At 56.8% G+C, this 16,066-nt stretch overlaps 1 protein-coding gene across 1 annotated transcript in view; it reads right to left on the reverse strand.

Moving 5' to 3' along the window:
- Window positions 1–16,066, reverse strand: part of LOC134174936 (collagen alpha-1(I) chain-like) — an 82,183-nt gene that overhangs the window by 16,768 nt on the left and 49,349 nt on the right. Inside the window, exons 9-27 of the mRNA XM_062640321.1 lie at window positions 15,719–15,763; window positions 14,796–14,915; window positions 9,941–9,979; window positions 9,759–9,812; window positions 8,946–8,999; window positions 5,907–6,014; window positions 5,596–5,649; window positions 4,784–4,837; window positions 4,641–4,685; window positions 4,356–4,409; window positions 3,656–3,700; window positions 3,279–3,332; window positions 3,148–3,192; window positions 2,948–3,001; window positions 2,589–2,633; window positions 2,308–2,361; window positions 1,787–1,831; window positions 1,146–1,199; window positions 683–790 (exon numbers count right to left, since the gene is read on the reverse strand). Of these exons, the coding sequence (XP_062496305.1) occupies window positions 683–790; window positions 1,146–1,199; window positions 1,787–1,831; window positions 2,308–2,361; window positions 2,589–2,633; window positions 2,948–3,001; window positions 3,148–3,192; window positions 3,279–3,332; window positions 3,656–3,700; window positions 4,356–4,409; window positions 4,641–4,685; window positions 4,784–4,837; window positions 5,596–5,649; window positions 5,907–6,014; window positions 8,946–8,999; window positions 9,759–9,812; window positions 9,941–9,979; window positions 14,796–14,915; window positions 15,719–15,763 (1,131 nt within the window). The remainder of the gene's footprint in view (window positions 1–682; window positions 791–1,145; window positions 1,200–1,786; window positions 1,832–2,307; window positions 2,362–2,588; window positions 2,634–2,947; window positions 3,002–3,147; window positions 3,193–3,278; window positions 3,333–3,655; window positions 3,701–4,355; window positions 4,410–4,640; window positions 4,686–4,783; window positions 4,838–5,595; window positions 5,650–5,906; window positions 6,015–8,945; window positions 9,000–9,758; window positions 9,813–9,940; window positions 9,980–14,795; window positions 14,916–15,718; window positions 15,764–16,066) is intronic.

Consider the following 16,066-nt stretch of genomic DNA (forward strand, 5'->3'; position numbering starts at 1 on the left):
AGCCCAGCCCCTCCTGGCTCCATCCTCCTGTCAGGCACTTGTAGGCAGCGATCAGGTCCCCCCTGAGCCTTCTCCAGACTGAACCCCCAGGTCCCTCAGCCGTTCCCCATCACACTTGTGCTCCAGGCCCTGCACCAGCTCCATTGCCCTTCTCTGGCCCTGCTCCAGCACCTCAAGGTCTCTCTTGTAGTGAGGGACCCAGAACTGAACACAGGATTTGATGTGCAGTCTCACCAGTGCCTCACATTGATGGGGTCAGTGATGGGGGTGCAGCTGGAGGGGTCTGGTGCAGCCAAGTCAAAGCTGTGTTGGTGTCAAGCACCCGATACTCCAGGGATGCCCTTGGAGCAAAGCTCCCCATGACCAAACAGCGCAGAGGGAGATGCCGTTAAAGGGCTCCCTTAGTCCACACCAGCTCCCACCACCCCAACCAGCACAGAAGGACCAGCACTGCTGCCTGCTGGGCTCTCAGCTGGGGACAGCCCAGAGCCTTCAACCCACAGGAGGAGGAAGAGGCAGAGTGGGGTGGCAGAGATGCCCAGGGTGCTGGAGGGGAGCTGGGGCTGGGAAAGATGGATTCTGGGCAGTCACCAAGGCACAGCATCCATCGCCCAAGTGAGGGGTGATGCACCATGGGCATCCCTCAGGGCTGTCCCCTCCCCACACCAGCCTCAGCACCTACCTCTGGTCCCTGGGGCCCCGCTGCTCCTCGGGGGCCCGGGAAGCCCTGCAAACCGACCTGGCCCCGGATCCCTGGGGGTCCTTTTGCTCCTTGTGCTCCACATGGACCCTTGGAGGAATAAGACACAGCCAGGGCTTGAAACAGCCGCTCCCTAGGGCAGGCACCCCTGAGAGCTCATCGCTTGCTGCCCCTCTCTGCACACCCAGCCTTTGGCATGGGGCTGCTGTGGGTGAGCACCCCACAGCCCTCCTCAAGAGCATCCCTGGGGCAGCGGCTATGGGGCAGCCAAAGCCAGAGCGGGGCAGGGGGATGAGGGGTGGCGGTGGGTGGGATCAAGCACAGCCTGAGCTGCCCAGCTCTTACAGCCCCCAAAAGCCCTCTGGTCCCTGAACAACCACAGCACCCCCCATCCACCAGCTGGAACAGCAAAAGGGGTGCCCCCACCAGCCCATGGATGTCGTACCTTGTGTCCTTTGGCTCCCAGGTCCCCCTTGGCTCCAACTGGACCTCGAGAGCCCTGTGGGAGCAGCAGAGAGGAGCATGCATCAGGAAACCCTGTTGTGCCCCTCCTTGCAACCAAAGCATGCTGTGACCTGGCTCTGGCCTCAAAGGAAGTCAGCATTGGCCAGCTTAGATCAGGGCTTCCCTCCCAGAGGGGGTTTCAGAGCTGGGAGCAGGTACATCTGCATCTCCTCATAGCAGGGGGGTCTCGAGGTTCTGGTTCCTTCACCCCCAAACCCTTCGTGCCCCCAGCACCCTGTGTCAATGCCCCCCACCTCCCTGCCTGCAGCAGTGGGTGGTGGCAGCACAGGTACAGCAGGAGCATGACAAGCATCTTGTCCTCATTGCTGTGGCCTTTAACACAGGCTAAAGCAGCCCCACTTCCCTCGTGCCTCAGGCAACATCTCAGGACACACTGTTGGGTCTGAAAGCTCCTTATTACAAAGCGAGCCCAAGTGCAGCTCTGCCTCCCCCAGTGGCACTTGCCAGCTATTCAAAAGTCAAAGTCTGAACACAGGCAAAGGGTTCGGAGCTGGTGCTTTGGGCTGCTCTAACGCGGCACTGCTGCATCCCAAGCAGGGGTGGCATGGGAGCATCACTCACCCGCTCTCCTTGGGTGCCTTTGGAACCTGGCAGGCCAATAAACCCCTTCAGAGAGACACAAAATGCAGGTTACAAAGGGAAACTCGGGGGGGGGGTGATGTACATGAGAAGCAAATCATGGAATGGTTTGGGTTGGAAAGGACTTTATGATAAGGGGCTGTGCTCTGTTGGGATGCTGAGGGGCAGGAGGGAGGAAGCCCAGGCTGCCCCAGCCTCCTTATCCATTGGAAAGGGCAGCTCAGCACCCTTGGGTGCACCCAATTGTGCACCAGAGAAGGGACAGGCAGGGCCGGCGCTGGGGCATCTCTGCTGATAAACCCATAGGAAAGCAACAAGTCGAGGTCGCTTCAAGCAGCACTTGGAGGAGCTTTGGGGTTTGGAGATGAGCAGCGTGGCCATAGGGACGTGGCATCACCCCCCAGCCCTTGTGCCACAGGAAGCCGGGCGTGCAGTGGGGAGCAGAGCATCCTCCTGCAGTCAGGGAGCATCCTGCACCCAGCCACCCGCTCCCATGGACTCACCACAGGCCCCTCCTGTCCCTGCTGTCCCCTCACCCCGGGGACACCGCCTGTGCCCTGCAGGAGGAGAGCTGGCATCAGGTCACGCGTGATGGGCAGAGAGATCCCATCCCCACCGCGTCCCCTCCCCGGCTGCTGGGGACCTGCAGGCTCCATTGGGGAGCTCTGCAGCCCTTGATCCCCTCCACATCAAGGGCCAGGACACCTCAACCCCACCTCTCGGGTCCCTCCAGGCCCAGGTTTCATCCCCACAAAGTCAAAGCAAGGCAGCAAGAAGCTCTTACAGGGTTTCCTTTGGGACCAGCAGATCCCTCCATCCCGGCAGGACCCTGGGGAGAAGCAAAGGCGGTGGGAGGTTTGGGATGCTGCTCACTATCCTGCTTTGCAGATGAGACCTCAGCCCATAGGAACCCTGCCCAGGGCCCCAGGAGCTGCCTGCCACACTATAGGGATCCCCATCAGCTCACCCTAGCACCCTGCCCATGTAATACAAACCTTCCCATCCACTCCCACCCACCCAGGGGGCCACCAAGACCCTCTGGGACAAGGATTTCACACCCGTTTGCAAGGCACATGGGGGGCAAACCCAACAGCAAGCAAATGGAGGTACCCACAACAGAGACAAGGGACAGCACCCACTTACCTGTGTGCCCCTGGGGCCGGGGGGACCACGTCTGCCCTGCAAGCCCTGTGGTCCCTGCAAAGCAGCAGGGGGGAGGAGATGCTGTTAGAATCAAAGCCCCGCACCCATCGTGCAAAATGAGATCACAGCCCCACTGGAGGAGACCCCATCCTGGCACCCCCAAGACCCCGCATCACCAAGAGGTTTGCTCATGTACACACCTGGGGGCCGCGGGGGCCAGGCAAGCCAAGAGGACCCATTTCTCCCTGTGGAGAGAGCAGGGGATGGACAGGATGAGTGCAGTGGCTGGGACATCCCAAGTAGCAAAGGATGGGAGCTGGGGCAGACCCACCTGAGAGCCATTGACACCTTGGCATCCAACAGATCCTGGCTGGCCAGGCTCTCCCTGCAACAGGAGAGCGTGCTCGGCCCTGCAGCCATGTGCACCATAAGGAGATGGGATGGGACCCCCCAAGGCATCTCCCATGGGGCTTTCCCACTGTGCATGAGTTTTAACACCATTTATCCTCTGCCATTCCCTGCTCCCCATTACCAGGAGGCTGCACTTTTAAGCAGACACATCTCAGGTATAAATCAGCCCAAGGAGTGAAACCAAGCAGGACGTGGTGGCCCATCCCAGCCATGGTGGCCCCTAAATGGCAGCAGCTCCCCCAGCTCAGCCAGCACCCATGATCTGGCAATGGTTTGAAGTGAAAAGCTGTGACTTACCCTGGGGCCAGCAGGGCCTGGGGGACCTACTGAGCCACCTTCTCCCTGCAACAGGGCAGAAAGGATGCCGTTTGCCATCCTGCTTTGTCCTTATCCCCTCCTTTTAGTCTTCACATCAAGCATCAGCTACATGATGCCCCTTTGAACAGCTCCCTGGCCATTCACTGGCTCCCCTTGTCCCTTCATGTTGGAAGATGCTTCCATTCACCACCCCCAAACCACTGCAACTTCCCTTATACATCCTCTGCAGACCCTTTGGCTGCCTCCCATGGATGTGGCAGCAGTTAAAGCTATCAGGGTGTTGAGAGCAGCAACCCAGAGGCTGTCAGCCTGGAATTCAGCTCAGCTGAAGGTGGTCACCTAAAAGGAACCCCCATGCAATGTGCTCTGCAGTGGCTCATTCCATCACCGGTCAGAATGAGCTGGGATGCTCCTGTCATCAGCACGCACCGTGCCTGGTTGCTCTGGAGCAGTATCCCCATTAATGAGCCACCTCCAGGACAAAGATGCAGACGTTTAATTTTAGGTCCAGCTCTTGGGGTTTAGTTTAGGTCCAGTTCTTGGAGTTCACTCTTAAGAGCGAACCACAAAGGGGTGGCAATGGCCGGCAAAGCCAAGTCCCCATCTTTCCAATGGGGAGCAGCAGGTTCCTGCATCTCTCTGGGGGGGCTGGTGATACAGAGAAAGCAAACCCACTCACCTCCGGCCCCACGGGGCCTTGGAAGCCCATTGCACCCTTCAGACCTGACATCCCCTGTGCAAAAAGCCGGGAGTGGGGTTCAGTGAGTTGCCCACCTGCCTTTGTCCCATCCCTTGCAGGAGGAGCAGGGAAAACACAGGCTGTGCCCAAAGGCAGGAAAATGTGGGCTGGAGCCAGGGATGGGGCTTGGGGCACATCAAAGCATGCGCCAAGGAAAGGGGATGGAGGAAGGAGCAATGCCGGCGCGGTGGGGGTGAGACATCCCCAGCATCCCTGTTAACTCACGTGAAGCCCGGCAGGACCTGGCAGCCCATTTTCTCCCTTCACCCCCTGGAAAAGGCAAGAGCAGGCAGAGCCATGGAGGAGAGCACGGCCTGGGGCTGGGGGCCGTGGTAGGGAAGGGCATAGCAAGGCAGACACCCTCTCACCTTCACTCCCTTCTCTCCTTTCTCCCCAGCCGGGCCAGGGTCTCCCAAGAAACCCTAAACCAGGAGCAACAAGGACATGTGAGCCCGAGCTGGACCGTCAGGAGCCCAAACGTGGCTGCTGCGCTCCCCCAAAGGGGTGCTGCAGGGGGATGTATCCCTCAGGCTTGTGCTGAATGAGGCACCCCAGAAGCGAAGCCTGGCTTGTCCCCAGCACAGGGCCACCCCATTGCGTCAAGCTGGTGCTGAACCACACCACATGCAATGGAGACAGGGATGGGGTGCCCATGGCAGCGCTGTGGCAGGGCCATGGCCATTGCCTGTGCCCTGAGCTTCACACTGAGGCAGTGGGGAAGGAAAAGAAAACCTCATGGGGCCATATGAGTGGTTCAATGCTTCCTGTGTTAGCAGCTGCCAAGTGCTGAAGCACGGAGAGGGAAAGAGATGCTCTGTATGGATGCTGGGATGATGCTCACAGGCATCACAAAGTATGCGCCAGAAAAAGATGATAAACCACATGGCACTGCTGTTTCAAATGGAAGACCGTGGGTTTCAAACATCCTGTAATGATCAGATTGAGGAGGAGCCCAAAATCTCCTCAAAATTATAACTCTTAGAAGGGGGGGGAGAAAAGGTGACAAAACACCAGTAGTCTTTCTATGGACATTTTACATCCTGGCAGCAAAGCCCCTGGGAACACAGTGATGTGGGTACCAGGCACTGCTGGTGCAGTACCAGTAGAGGCAGTAACACAGAGCTCTTACTGTTGGCATCAAGTGCCTGCTCTGGGACTGGGGCAGTGAGAGCTCGCTTACCTCTTCTCCCTTCTCCCCAGCCAGCCCCCGGTCACCCTGGAAGCCCTGCAGCCCCTGCAGAGAGGGAGGAAGGAGCAGAGCAGTTGAGGGGCTGCCCAGTGCTTCCAATCCATACCCAGTTCCAGCCCTGCTGCACTGGGAACTGCTGTCTTTTGCCCACAGCCACCCCAGCACAGGCTGCAGGGGGCTGCTGAGAGCCCCAACCCTCTCAGCATGGTCCAGTCCCTGCCACCATCCTCCATCCATGCTTGGGGCTGCAGCTTCCCCATCCCAACACTGGCACCCCATGGCCCTGCTCGTCCACGGCTCACCTGCTCTCCTGGCACCCCCCATGGCCCCGGTTTCCCATCCAAGCCAGGTTTGCCATCCAAGCCAGGGTGACCGGAGCGTCCCGGAGAGCCCTGGAGCCCGGCTTCACCCTGCAGGGAAGAGCCCAGCACGGAGACGTGAAACAGCCACATCAGGATGACACCAGTAAGTGAAACACTGAGCCCTGCCTGCCCCTGCCTCCTCACAAGGGCATGGGGAGGGATGGCCGGGGGAGAAGCTTTGTGCATCCCAGCACTGGGATGTGGATGTGCCCAGGATCTCCAACCAGAACCAGCAGGGAAGGAAGCGGGAGGCCAGGAAGAAGCAGTGCATTAAGTGGTCAAGTGAAAGCCTTCTCCATCTGCTTCTTAGCGCTGGAGCCAACACTCCAAGGCATTTCTGATGCTTTCCCATATAGAATCAAAGAATCCCAGCCTGGTTTGTGTTGGAAGGGACCTTAAAGCTCCTCCAGCTCCAACCCCTGCCACAGCAGGGACACCTTCCACTAGAGCAGCTTGCTCCAAGCCCCTGTGTCCAACCTGGCCTTGAACACTGCCAGGGATGGGGCAGCCACAGCTTCTCTGGGCACCCTGGGCCAGCGCCTCAGCACCCTCACAGGGAAGAGCTTCTGCCTAAGAGCTCATCTCAGTCTCTCCTCTGGCAGGTTAAAGCCATTCCCCTTGGCCTGTCCCTACAGGCCCTGATGAAGAGTCCCTCTCTGGCATCCAAAGATGCAAGAGCCAAAGCAGATTTCTCTGGGCTGGGCATCCCCAGCTAAAGCTGAAGTGTAGCTTGTGTTTACCCCTTAGCTCACTGGCAGTTGTAAATTAAGACAGGATAAAGCAGTCTGGAACAAAGAGATTTCCCTTCAAATCCCTTTGATTGTTTGGATTTCTCAACAGCTCAGGGACATTTGGCCAAGTCCAAAAACCAGGCTTTGGTTTAGGTTATAAAGTCAGAGGCTGAAGGGAGGTGCAGCTGCAAGTGGGGAATGTGGTTGTGAAAATACAACTTGGTTTGGGGCAGGTTAGCTTTGCCATCTCTCTTCCCAAGGCCTTCAGCATCTCAAACAGCCATGCTCATCCCCATAGCTCATTGGTGCCCATGTATGTTTGAGTCACCAGCCCAAAAGGCAGCATTTTTGCCCCATTCCACACCCAGTCCTGGTTCTGGGGAGTATTTCTTTGTGCTTTGCAATTGGGGAAGATTGTTCTTTGCATCTTGCAGGAAGGAGACCTGGGTTGCACTGCACCTCGGGCTGTGCTCCGGGGCAGGGAAGCCTCAGTAGATGCAGAACACACCACGGGCAAACCCAACCCAATGTGTGCTCAGGGGCTGATGCAGGTGGTTGAAATCCCTCCTCCTCTTCCTCACACCTGCTGTCATCCCATCAGCACCCCCATGTCAATGAGAGCAGAGGGTGGAGATCTGTTGGAGCCTCAACAGGCATCAAAGACCTCTTGGCCCAAGGTCTAGAAACGTGAACCTCAACAAAACCCAGCCCAGGCTGAGCCCAAAACTGAGCTGTTTCCTGGTTGGAAACCTGCCACTTAGAGCCTTCAGGAGATGCTAAAGCAAGAGCAGGAGAGCAGGGGGATGGAGACAGGGCTGTGGCCATGACACAGCCCCTCAACCCAAAGCCATCGGGCTTGCAGATGGACTGCGATGGGTGGAAAGAATTTGCTCCTTTCCATTCCTGTGCTAATCCCCCCCAGACTGCTGACTCCCCTCCCAGATCCTGTTTATGTGAAGACTGAGAAGAGCTTTGGCATCTCTTGGTTGAGCTGCATTGACAGACTCCAGTGTTTACACTCTGATGCCTTCCAGATGTTGGCAGCTGGTAAAACAGCATCCCTGGGGTTCATCCCTGCTGCAGGGGAGTGGGACAGGACCCTAGGAGCAGGATGTGTGATGGAGAGCAGACACACAGTGCCTGAATCCACTCTAGCTTTTGTCATAGCTTGAGAGACCCAAAGTTCCAACACAGCTGCCAGAACCAGCCCATGTCCTGCTCCTGGTGCCTTCAGCATCAGTTCATGTAAACCCAGCCTTCCTTGGCTCCTCTTTTCAAGCCAGAGGAAAAGCAAGTCCAGTTTTGGGGAGGAAGGCATGGTGATGATGGCAGGAGGAAAGGAAGGTCATTGCTGAGAGGGAGCCAAGAGGACCACGATGCCGTGGGTAAGGTTAATGGGAGATGCTATGCAGGGTGGGAAACACTGGAAGGCTGAGGGAAGGTGGTTGCTCCGGCAGGGAGATGAGGAGCAGTGGGATGGGCTCTACTGTCCCTTTGGAGCAGCCCAGCAGCAACCAGAACAAATGAGCAAGAGGCAGAAGGGTGCTGGTGGACACCAAGCTGTGCTGGGACAGCTGTGGCAGCTTGTGTCCAGCTACATGAGAGGGCAGGGAGTGATCTGAAGACAGGCTGAGAACATTGGGGCTGTTCAGCTGGGAGAAGAGAAGCTGTGTGGAGACCTCAGAGCAGCTTCCAGTGTCTGAAGGGGGCTACAAGGATGCTGGAGAGGGACTCTTCATCAGGGACTGCAGTGATAGGACAAGGGGTGATGGGTTCAAACAAACAGGGGAAGTTCAGCTTGGATATAAGGCAGAAGCTCTTCCCTTTGAGGGTGCTGAGGCGCTGGCACAGGGTGCCCAGAGAAGCTGTGGCTGCCCCATCCCTGGCAGTGTTCAAGGCCAGGTTGGACACGGGGGCTTGGAGCAAGCTGCTCTAGTGGAAGGTGTCCCTGCCCGTGGCAGGGGTTGGAGCTGGAGGAGCTTTAAGGTCCCTTCCAACACAAACCATTCCATGATTTTACGGAATTCTGCCATGAGCTTGTGCTCCCACAACACTTCAAACCAGGCACCCGCTTCCTTGCCCAGCTCCCAAACAGGCACCAAACCTGCCTGTTGCAGCTCTTCCTCACCCGGAGCTCCAGTGCTTGATCCAAGAGGGGCAGGGTCTCCGAGCATCCCCCAGCACAGCCACACATTGAACCTCTCCAAACTGGGCTCTCCCCGCACCCCCTCCCCAGGACCCCACTCACCATGTACCCCCGGTGGCCCTTTTCCCCTGGCTCTCCTGGCTCTCCACAGGGTCCCTGTGCACAAACAGGGATCAAGTCACCAAACGTGTGTCCCCCCCCCATCCTGCCCCATGCCGAGAGCAGCCCACGGAGGCCATCATGGGAGGACAACATGCACAGAGGCAGCTTCACACCGGGCAGAGCAGAGGATTCGCATCCCTAAGCACACCCTGACCACGTCTGTGGGCTCTGTGGCCAGGGCTCGTTTGGAGGTGGTGACAGATCCACTTCTCCGTTTTCTATGATGCCCTATGGAAGGTCAGGACAGGGAGTTTTGCCTTCATTTCCTTTGCTGCATGCCATCGAGGCCAGCGGGGGTGATGGGGAGAAAGCATGACCCAGCACCCCAGGGGCTGCAGAGCCACCAGCCTGTGGCTGGCCCCACACAAGTGCTTCATCAGCCATTCCCTGGCTTGGTTTTGTGCCTCTGGGAGGGTTCCACATGATCCCCATCCAAACACAGGGCAGGAACCTGATTCCCTGGGGAAGATAAGCCAGCATCATTCAGCTGGCAGAGACAGAGGCTGTGTCTGCCAACGCAACCCAGGGAGTCTGGTGTCATCCATCACCTGCACTCTGGTGGGAAGCAGACGAGCAACGGGTTTCTTTGAAACCCAATCCCAAAGCCCTTAATTGCAGCATTCCAGGAGCCACCAGAAACAGACCCTTTCCAGGGCAGCCCAGTGCAAGTGACTGGGGACATGGTCTCTGTCCCCTGCCCAGGGCAGCAAACACCACCCAGCTACAGAGAGGACATGGGGATTTCTTACTTACAGGTGCTCCTGTTCTCCCTGGATGCCCTGGTGGCCCGGGGGCTCCGGGTTTCCTCTGAATTGAAAGAGAGGAACATTGGTAAAGCACATCTCATTGGGAAGGGGGCTGGAGAGAAGAAAACGCAGCTGACCAAGCCAAGAAAATGCAAACCACAGGATAAGGTACTTGGCAGCGATACTCACCGGCCAGCCTGCATGCAGGAGCTGGTAAAATGATGATTGCTGAAAGCAGAATGGGGAAAAAAGCAAAATTCAATAAATATATGTCCTAAATCCATTTTTGCTGCTTCAGAATGTGTTTCCCATTGCTTTGGAGGACACACCAATGAAGCAATCCCCTAATTTACTGATTTTATACTATGTGTATTCAAGTCGCAGGAGAAGGCTTAATCTGAGGACAATGTGCAGGTGATAAGGAACCACCTTGGCCTTATCAGCAAATTAAGACAAGAGAACTCACTTCTCAAGCCTGAGTTCAGCTCCCCCATGGATGCCCACAGCATGTGTAGAGGTTGGCACTGTGGTGGTGGTGCGTGCAGGTACCACCACCCTTAGCCCAGGCTGGACTAAACCCACTGTTTGCACACTGCAGTTTGCCCCAGGTGGGAAACCTCATCCCAACCAGCCCCATCCAAAGCCCAGGAGCAGTCGTGGCCAGGGGATTTCTCCTTGTTGCTTCCATCAAGCAAATCTTTCAGGTACTTCTAATTGATCAGGAGACCGGATGACCACAAAGAGGGGGAAAAGCCCACTCAAAAACCACAGGGTAAGATAATCCAATCACAGTCACAGCTAATCCCATTGTACTTCAAAGCCAATGTAAAAGTCCTAAAATGTTATAGAGCAGCATCTTCTCCACACATTTCCAAGCCACATTCCCCCAAGTTTTGGGTGATGGCAAGGAAACAAAATGATGTCTATCTCTAACACATCAACACAGACTCATAGAATAGGGTTGGAAGGGACCTCAAAGCTCACCCAGCTCCAAACCCTGCCACAGGCAGGGACACCTTCCACTAGAGCAGCTTGCTCCAAGCCCCTGTGTCCAACCTGCCCTTGAACACTGCCAGGGATGGGGCAGCCACAGCTTCTCTGGGCACCCTGGGCCAGCGCCTCAGCACCCTCACAAGGAAGAGCTTCTGCCTAAGATCCAACCTGAACTTCCCCTGTTTGTTTGACCCCATCACCCCTTGACCTATCACTGCAGTCCCTGATGAAGAGCCCCTCTCCAGCATCCTTGCAGTCCCCATCTCCAGCACATCTCCTGCCCTCCCAAACCACAAGCCAGATGCTCACGAGTCAAACCCCATCTTTCCTCCTCCTCCTCCCCACGGTGAGCCCAGACACATGGTCCAGGCAGCTCCCCCAAACCATGCCTTGCATGAAAGGCAAAGAACCCCCCCCCCCCATTCATCACCCCAACCCCAAGTAGCTGGAGGGGCAGGATTCCCACGTGCTCCTGAGCTTTAGGCTTGGGGGTGCTGGGGAACCCCCCTCTTGTCCCCCTTCCAAATATACCATAAGTGAGAGAAGGGAAGGAGCCATTCCCCAAAGTAAACACAGAGCTTTCAACATGTGGGAATGCTCCTAATAATGAGCAGGGCGCTGGGGGTCAGTGACGGGTGGATGATGGATGGATGAGGGATGGATGCATTGAACTGCTCGAACACCACACCAGGCACCTCTGTCCTTTCCAGCTGATCCCAGTTTGGTTACCAGGAGCAAACGGGTGCAGCCCTTGCCAGGGCCAGGCCATGGTCTTCCTGTCCAGCCAGTTCTCATTTCCCTCAAAAGCTGCTCAAACTGGGTTTTGGGGGTTGGAGCACGGCCAATGCTTCTGCCTTGTCTCAGGAATCCGTGAACTCGGATTCACTCGGGACAGGATATTGTTTCATTAGGCTTCAAATAAAAAAATCCAACCTTTGAAGGGGGGGGGTAAAAATCCCACCGGAGACGTGAACTCGTATTTCAGAGTTCCAGATGCCAAGGAGAGGGGAGAGAATCAACTGCCTTCTGCAACTGCAGCAGGAAATAGCGCTTTGCTGCTGCAGCTCTGATTGAGAGAGCGGGGTGATGGGAGGAGGGATAGTGAGCAGGGGATGAAGGATGGGGAGCGATGCCCTATGGATCTGTCCCCCTGTGCAGGTCAGAGAAAACCCTTCAGAGAGCTCTGGAGGTTATAGAATCACAGCGTCCCAGCCTGGCTTGTGTTGAAGGGACCTTAAAGCTCCTCCAGCTCCAACCCCTGCCACGGGCAGGGACACCTTCCACTAGAGCAGCTTGCTCCAAGCCCCTGTGTCCAACCTGGCCTTGAACACTGCCAGGGATGGGGCAGCCACAGCTTCTCTGGGCACCCTGTGCCAGCGCCTCAGCACCCTCACAGGGAAGAGCTTCTGCCTAAGAGCTCATCTCAGTCTCCCCTCTGGCAGGTTCAAGCCATTCCCCTTGGCCTGTCCCTACATCCCTTGTCCCAAGCCCCTCTCCAGCTTTCCTGCAGCCCCTTCAGGCACTGGAGCTGCTCTCAGGTCTCCCCTTCAGGAGCCTTCTCTTCTCCAGGCTGCCCCAGCCCAGCTCTCTCAGCCTGGCTCCAGAGCAGAGCTGCTCCAGCGCTCGCAGCATCTCCATGGCCTCCTCTGGGCTCGGTTCCACATCCCTCTTGTTTTGACCAGTTCTCATGGCTTGTTCCACCGGGATGGAGCAGAAGCAGGTATTGAGCACCCCAAGATCTGTAACTGCTCTGGGACAGCGACTGATGTCCCCTGTTTCCCAGTCCATCACAGTGGGACCATTACGTGAGTCCATCCTATTACGTCCCCCAGGCTGAGAAGTGGCTCCTCTGACTTGCACATCCAAATGCACATCCACCCTGTAGCCCTCAGATCACAGTCCCTCTGTTCACAACAGCAACCCTGTTCCAAGCTGCATTTTCCCACCCCATCAGACATAGCGAGCTGCAGAAGCAGACCCCCCCTTCCTCACAGCAGCCAGCATCAGCTTTCCCCTTGTGCTATCTCTACCCAGCTTGGCCAAGCCCAGCCCACATTTAACGCTCCTGTTTCCTGCTGCCGGGGTCAATGGGGCTCAGACACAAAGCCCATTGAGGCTGTGGGTGCCCCTCACCTCCTTCCCCTCCAGATGGGCTCCTTGCCAAAAGCCCTGGGCCAGAAGCCAGCATCCAGCCCCTGGGAGCCCTCCAGCTCCTTCCCAAACACAGAGCAGCCCCTCTGCTCCCTGCAGCATTCCCAACACCTCAGCACCAAAGGTGGTGCTACACCAAAGGAATCGGGCCACGGCAGCATCCATAGGCATGAGCATTGCTTCCTGAGGAAGAATAAAGCCTGAGGCCCCTTTCCAGATGGAGGCAGGGAAATCCAGACAATTCTGAGTGAGTGTGCGGGGCAAAGAGCATGAACAGCCTGAAAAGTGCTGCAACTGTGCCCTGACAATGGGATTATGGAGGTGTTTGCCCCAGACACCGTGGGAGAAAGGAGATTGGCCTGGCACAGGCATAAGGATGCTCTGGCACTGCTGGCTTCTTCCAGCTCACTCTCTCCTACCCCTGTTTGCTCTGGTCCTGCGCTGTGTGCCTGCAATAGGTGTGTGAGCACTGGTAGCAGCACAGCACCAGCTCTAGGGCAGCAGGAGGCCAGGAGAACCGGGAGGTCCTACAGGTCAACAGAGATTCTCCCAGTGTCATTCCCGTGCTTCCCAGGAGGAATCTGCTCTCCGCAGCGGCAGGTGTTGATCTCCTGCAGCTGCTCTGATGCGGTCCAGGGCCAAACTGAACAGGCAGGACTGGCCCAAGGGCTTCTGGTTGGTCAATCCAAGCTCAGGCCAGCACAGGACCACTGCCCAGCTCCTACCTGCAGCCAGCATCGTGGTGCAGTGCTGGCAGAGCAGAGATGCTCCCAACTATCTACTGGTCAGCACTGAAGGCATCTCCTGGAGCAGATGAATGAGTTGAAGAGAGGTCAAATGTCCTGCCCAAGGTCATTAAAGCTTTTTGAGGGCTGCAGCATTGAGCCTGGCCCATTACTGTGCCCCTGGCACCAACTTGCTTTGCGAGCCACCCTCACTGGCCTCTGCTTGGAGCAGCTGGTATGATCTGGATGGGCTGCAGTGCCATCAGAGGGACACTGCAGATGCACAACGCATCCCTGCTCCAGGGAGCTCCAGCCTTAGGTCGGTGAGGTGCCTCAGGCATCAGTGAACCAATGCCTTCAGGTACTGCCCTGCCTGGCCCACACAAGACTCAAGGGGGGTTTGAAATGAAGCTAAATCGCAGCAGTCACTATGGGGAACCTGGATGAGGATGGCTGGGTCATTGCAGTGATTGTTCCCACAGTGCAGGGGGCTCTGCAACACCCCAAGCACTGTCGCCACTGCAGCAGGGCTCAGGTGAGGAAGTATCTCATCATGGCAAGGACCTGGATGAGCCAGAGCCATGGCACACAGCAGGGATGGGGTTTGGAGCAAGCTGCTCTAGTGGAAGGTGTCCCTGCCTGTGCCAGGGGTTGGAACTGGAGGAGCTTTAAGGTCTCTTCCAACACAAACCAATCTGTGACTATGATATGGTGGAAAATAGGAGCAATGCTTTGTAACCAGCAACACAGAGCAGGAGAGGAGCTGCTTTCTGCATGGCTTAGGACCTTCTTTTTAACCTGTTTTACAGAGGTAGAACATGGACAGTGCTTCTGTTCATCTACGAACATCTATGTAACATCTACAGGGCATGAACCACGCTAGTGAGGTTGTGGATGTGCATGTGGACCACAGGGACCCAAGATCTCCCCATCAGTCACAGGAGAATAGCTGTGTGAGCATAGGGGTGTAAATGGGGTGCACATTGATCCCACTTCATCTGCTTATAGAGCCATTCCCAGTGAGCTCCACCTGTATCCTTGGCACTTTCCCTCTATCCCAACAGATTAGGAACCTCAAACCATGGGGAACCCTTCCTCCCAGCACTCATCCCAGCAGAGCAGGCGGTGGTGGGGATTGGGACACAGAGCTCCCCACGTGCACGGCTGTGACTCACCGTGAAGCTCTGCCAGTCCTCCCTGGAGTTCCTCCAGAGCACGATGGTGGGAACACCAGGGATGCCCATGGGGCCCGGGTCACCCGGGAGCCCTGTGCGCCCCACGGCTCCAGGGTACCCCTGCAGAGAGAAGGGCAGCTCCATAAAGCCACTCAACACAGGCTGGACTCTCAAATCGGCCTCCAAGTGGGGTCTGAACCTAGGCACATTCCTGGGTTCAAACCAGCTTTTAAGGGCTAAACAACCCTGGCGACAGGGAAAGCAAAAGGAATGAGCTTCTGAGGTGTGCCCAAACCCATCTCAGTGCCACAGGTATTGAAGGCAATGCACACAGAAATAGCATTGTGGGGCAATGGTTTTGCCCATCTACAGCTTGGGAAGGATGGAAACTCCCATGCAAGGGTGGTTAGGAGCGCTCATGCTGTTTTATTGGGGGGGGAACTGAGGCAGCACCCTTAATCTGAGCATCTCCAAGCATCTATCAGTGCACTGGGCAATGCTGCGTGCAGCAGGAGACCAAGCTGTGCCGTGCAGGGGCTGTGCACCAGGTTCCCAGAGCAGGAAGGGCAGCCTGGGTCTGCCCAACGCGGTGCTGGAGGACATGTCCCTCCAAGAGGAGCTGGTGGATGCAGGGGTACACACCAGCATCCCTGCTCCAGGTGACCTGAGCTAAAGCTGCTTCGTTTCCCTGCTCTGCTGCCTTTGCAGAGCCATTAAGTGGCTTAGGGGAAAGACCACAGCTTGTCCAGTCAGCTCAGTCCTGACCCTGGGCTTAATAGACCTGGTAACACCAGTTCTTTCCTCTTCCAAATGCACATCAAGAAGCAGCTTCAGTGTCCCCCAGTGCTCTCTTGATGAAAGCCACCCAAACCATCCATGTATTCCCTGCAGCCCCTACACCCTGTGCTCCCCTGGGTACTTACTTTGTCTCCTTTGGGTCCCACCAGTCCACGCCTCCCAGGACAGCCCTGAAAGGCAAAGGAAAAGAGCGGAGTCACCCCGAAGGGAGACCCCCACAACCAGGGGGTATCCCACTGTGGCTGGGTGACCTCTGCTATGGCCATCGTGGTCCCAGGGAAGAGGGAAATGAGCTAAAGCAGCAGCACCAAGTCTCAAACACCCCAAAGAGTGGTGGGGTGGAAACTGCACCCTATTTGATGCTGCTTCCCTCCCACTCTCCTGCTCTGCTCAGCATCCATCACAGAAGTGCCCCCACACCATAACTCCAGGGTGCAGGAGTGAGTTTCCTGACGCCTGGTGTGGAAAGGGAA

Source organism: Pezoporus occidentalis, unplaced genomic scaffold, assembly GCF_034315485.1.
Source record: "Pezoporus occidentalis ecotype Australia unplaced genomic scaffold, CSIRO_AGI_Poc_V1 ctg64, whole genome shotgun sequence".
NCBI classification, from domain to species: Eukaryota; Metazoa; Chordata; class Aves; order Psittaciformes; family Psittacidae; genus Pezoporus; species Pezoporus occidentalis.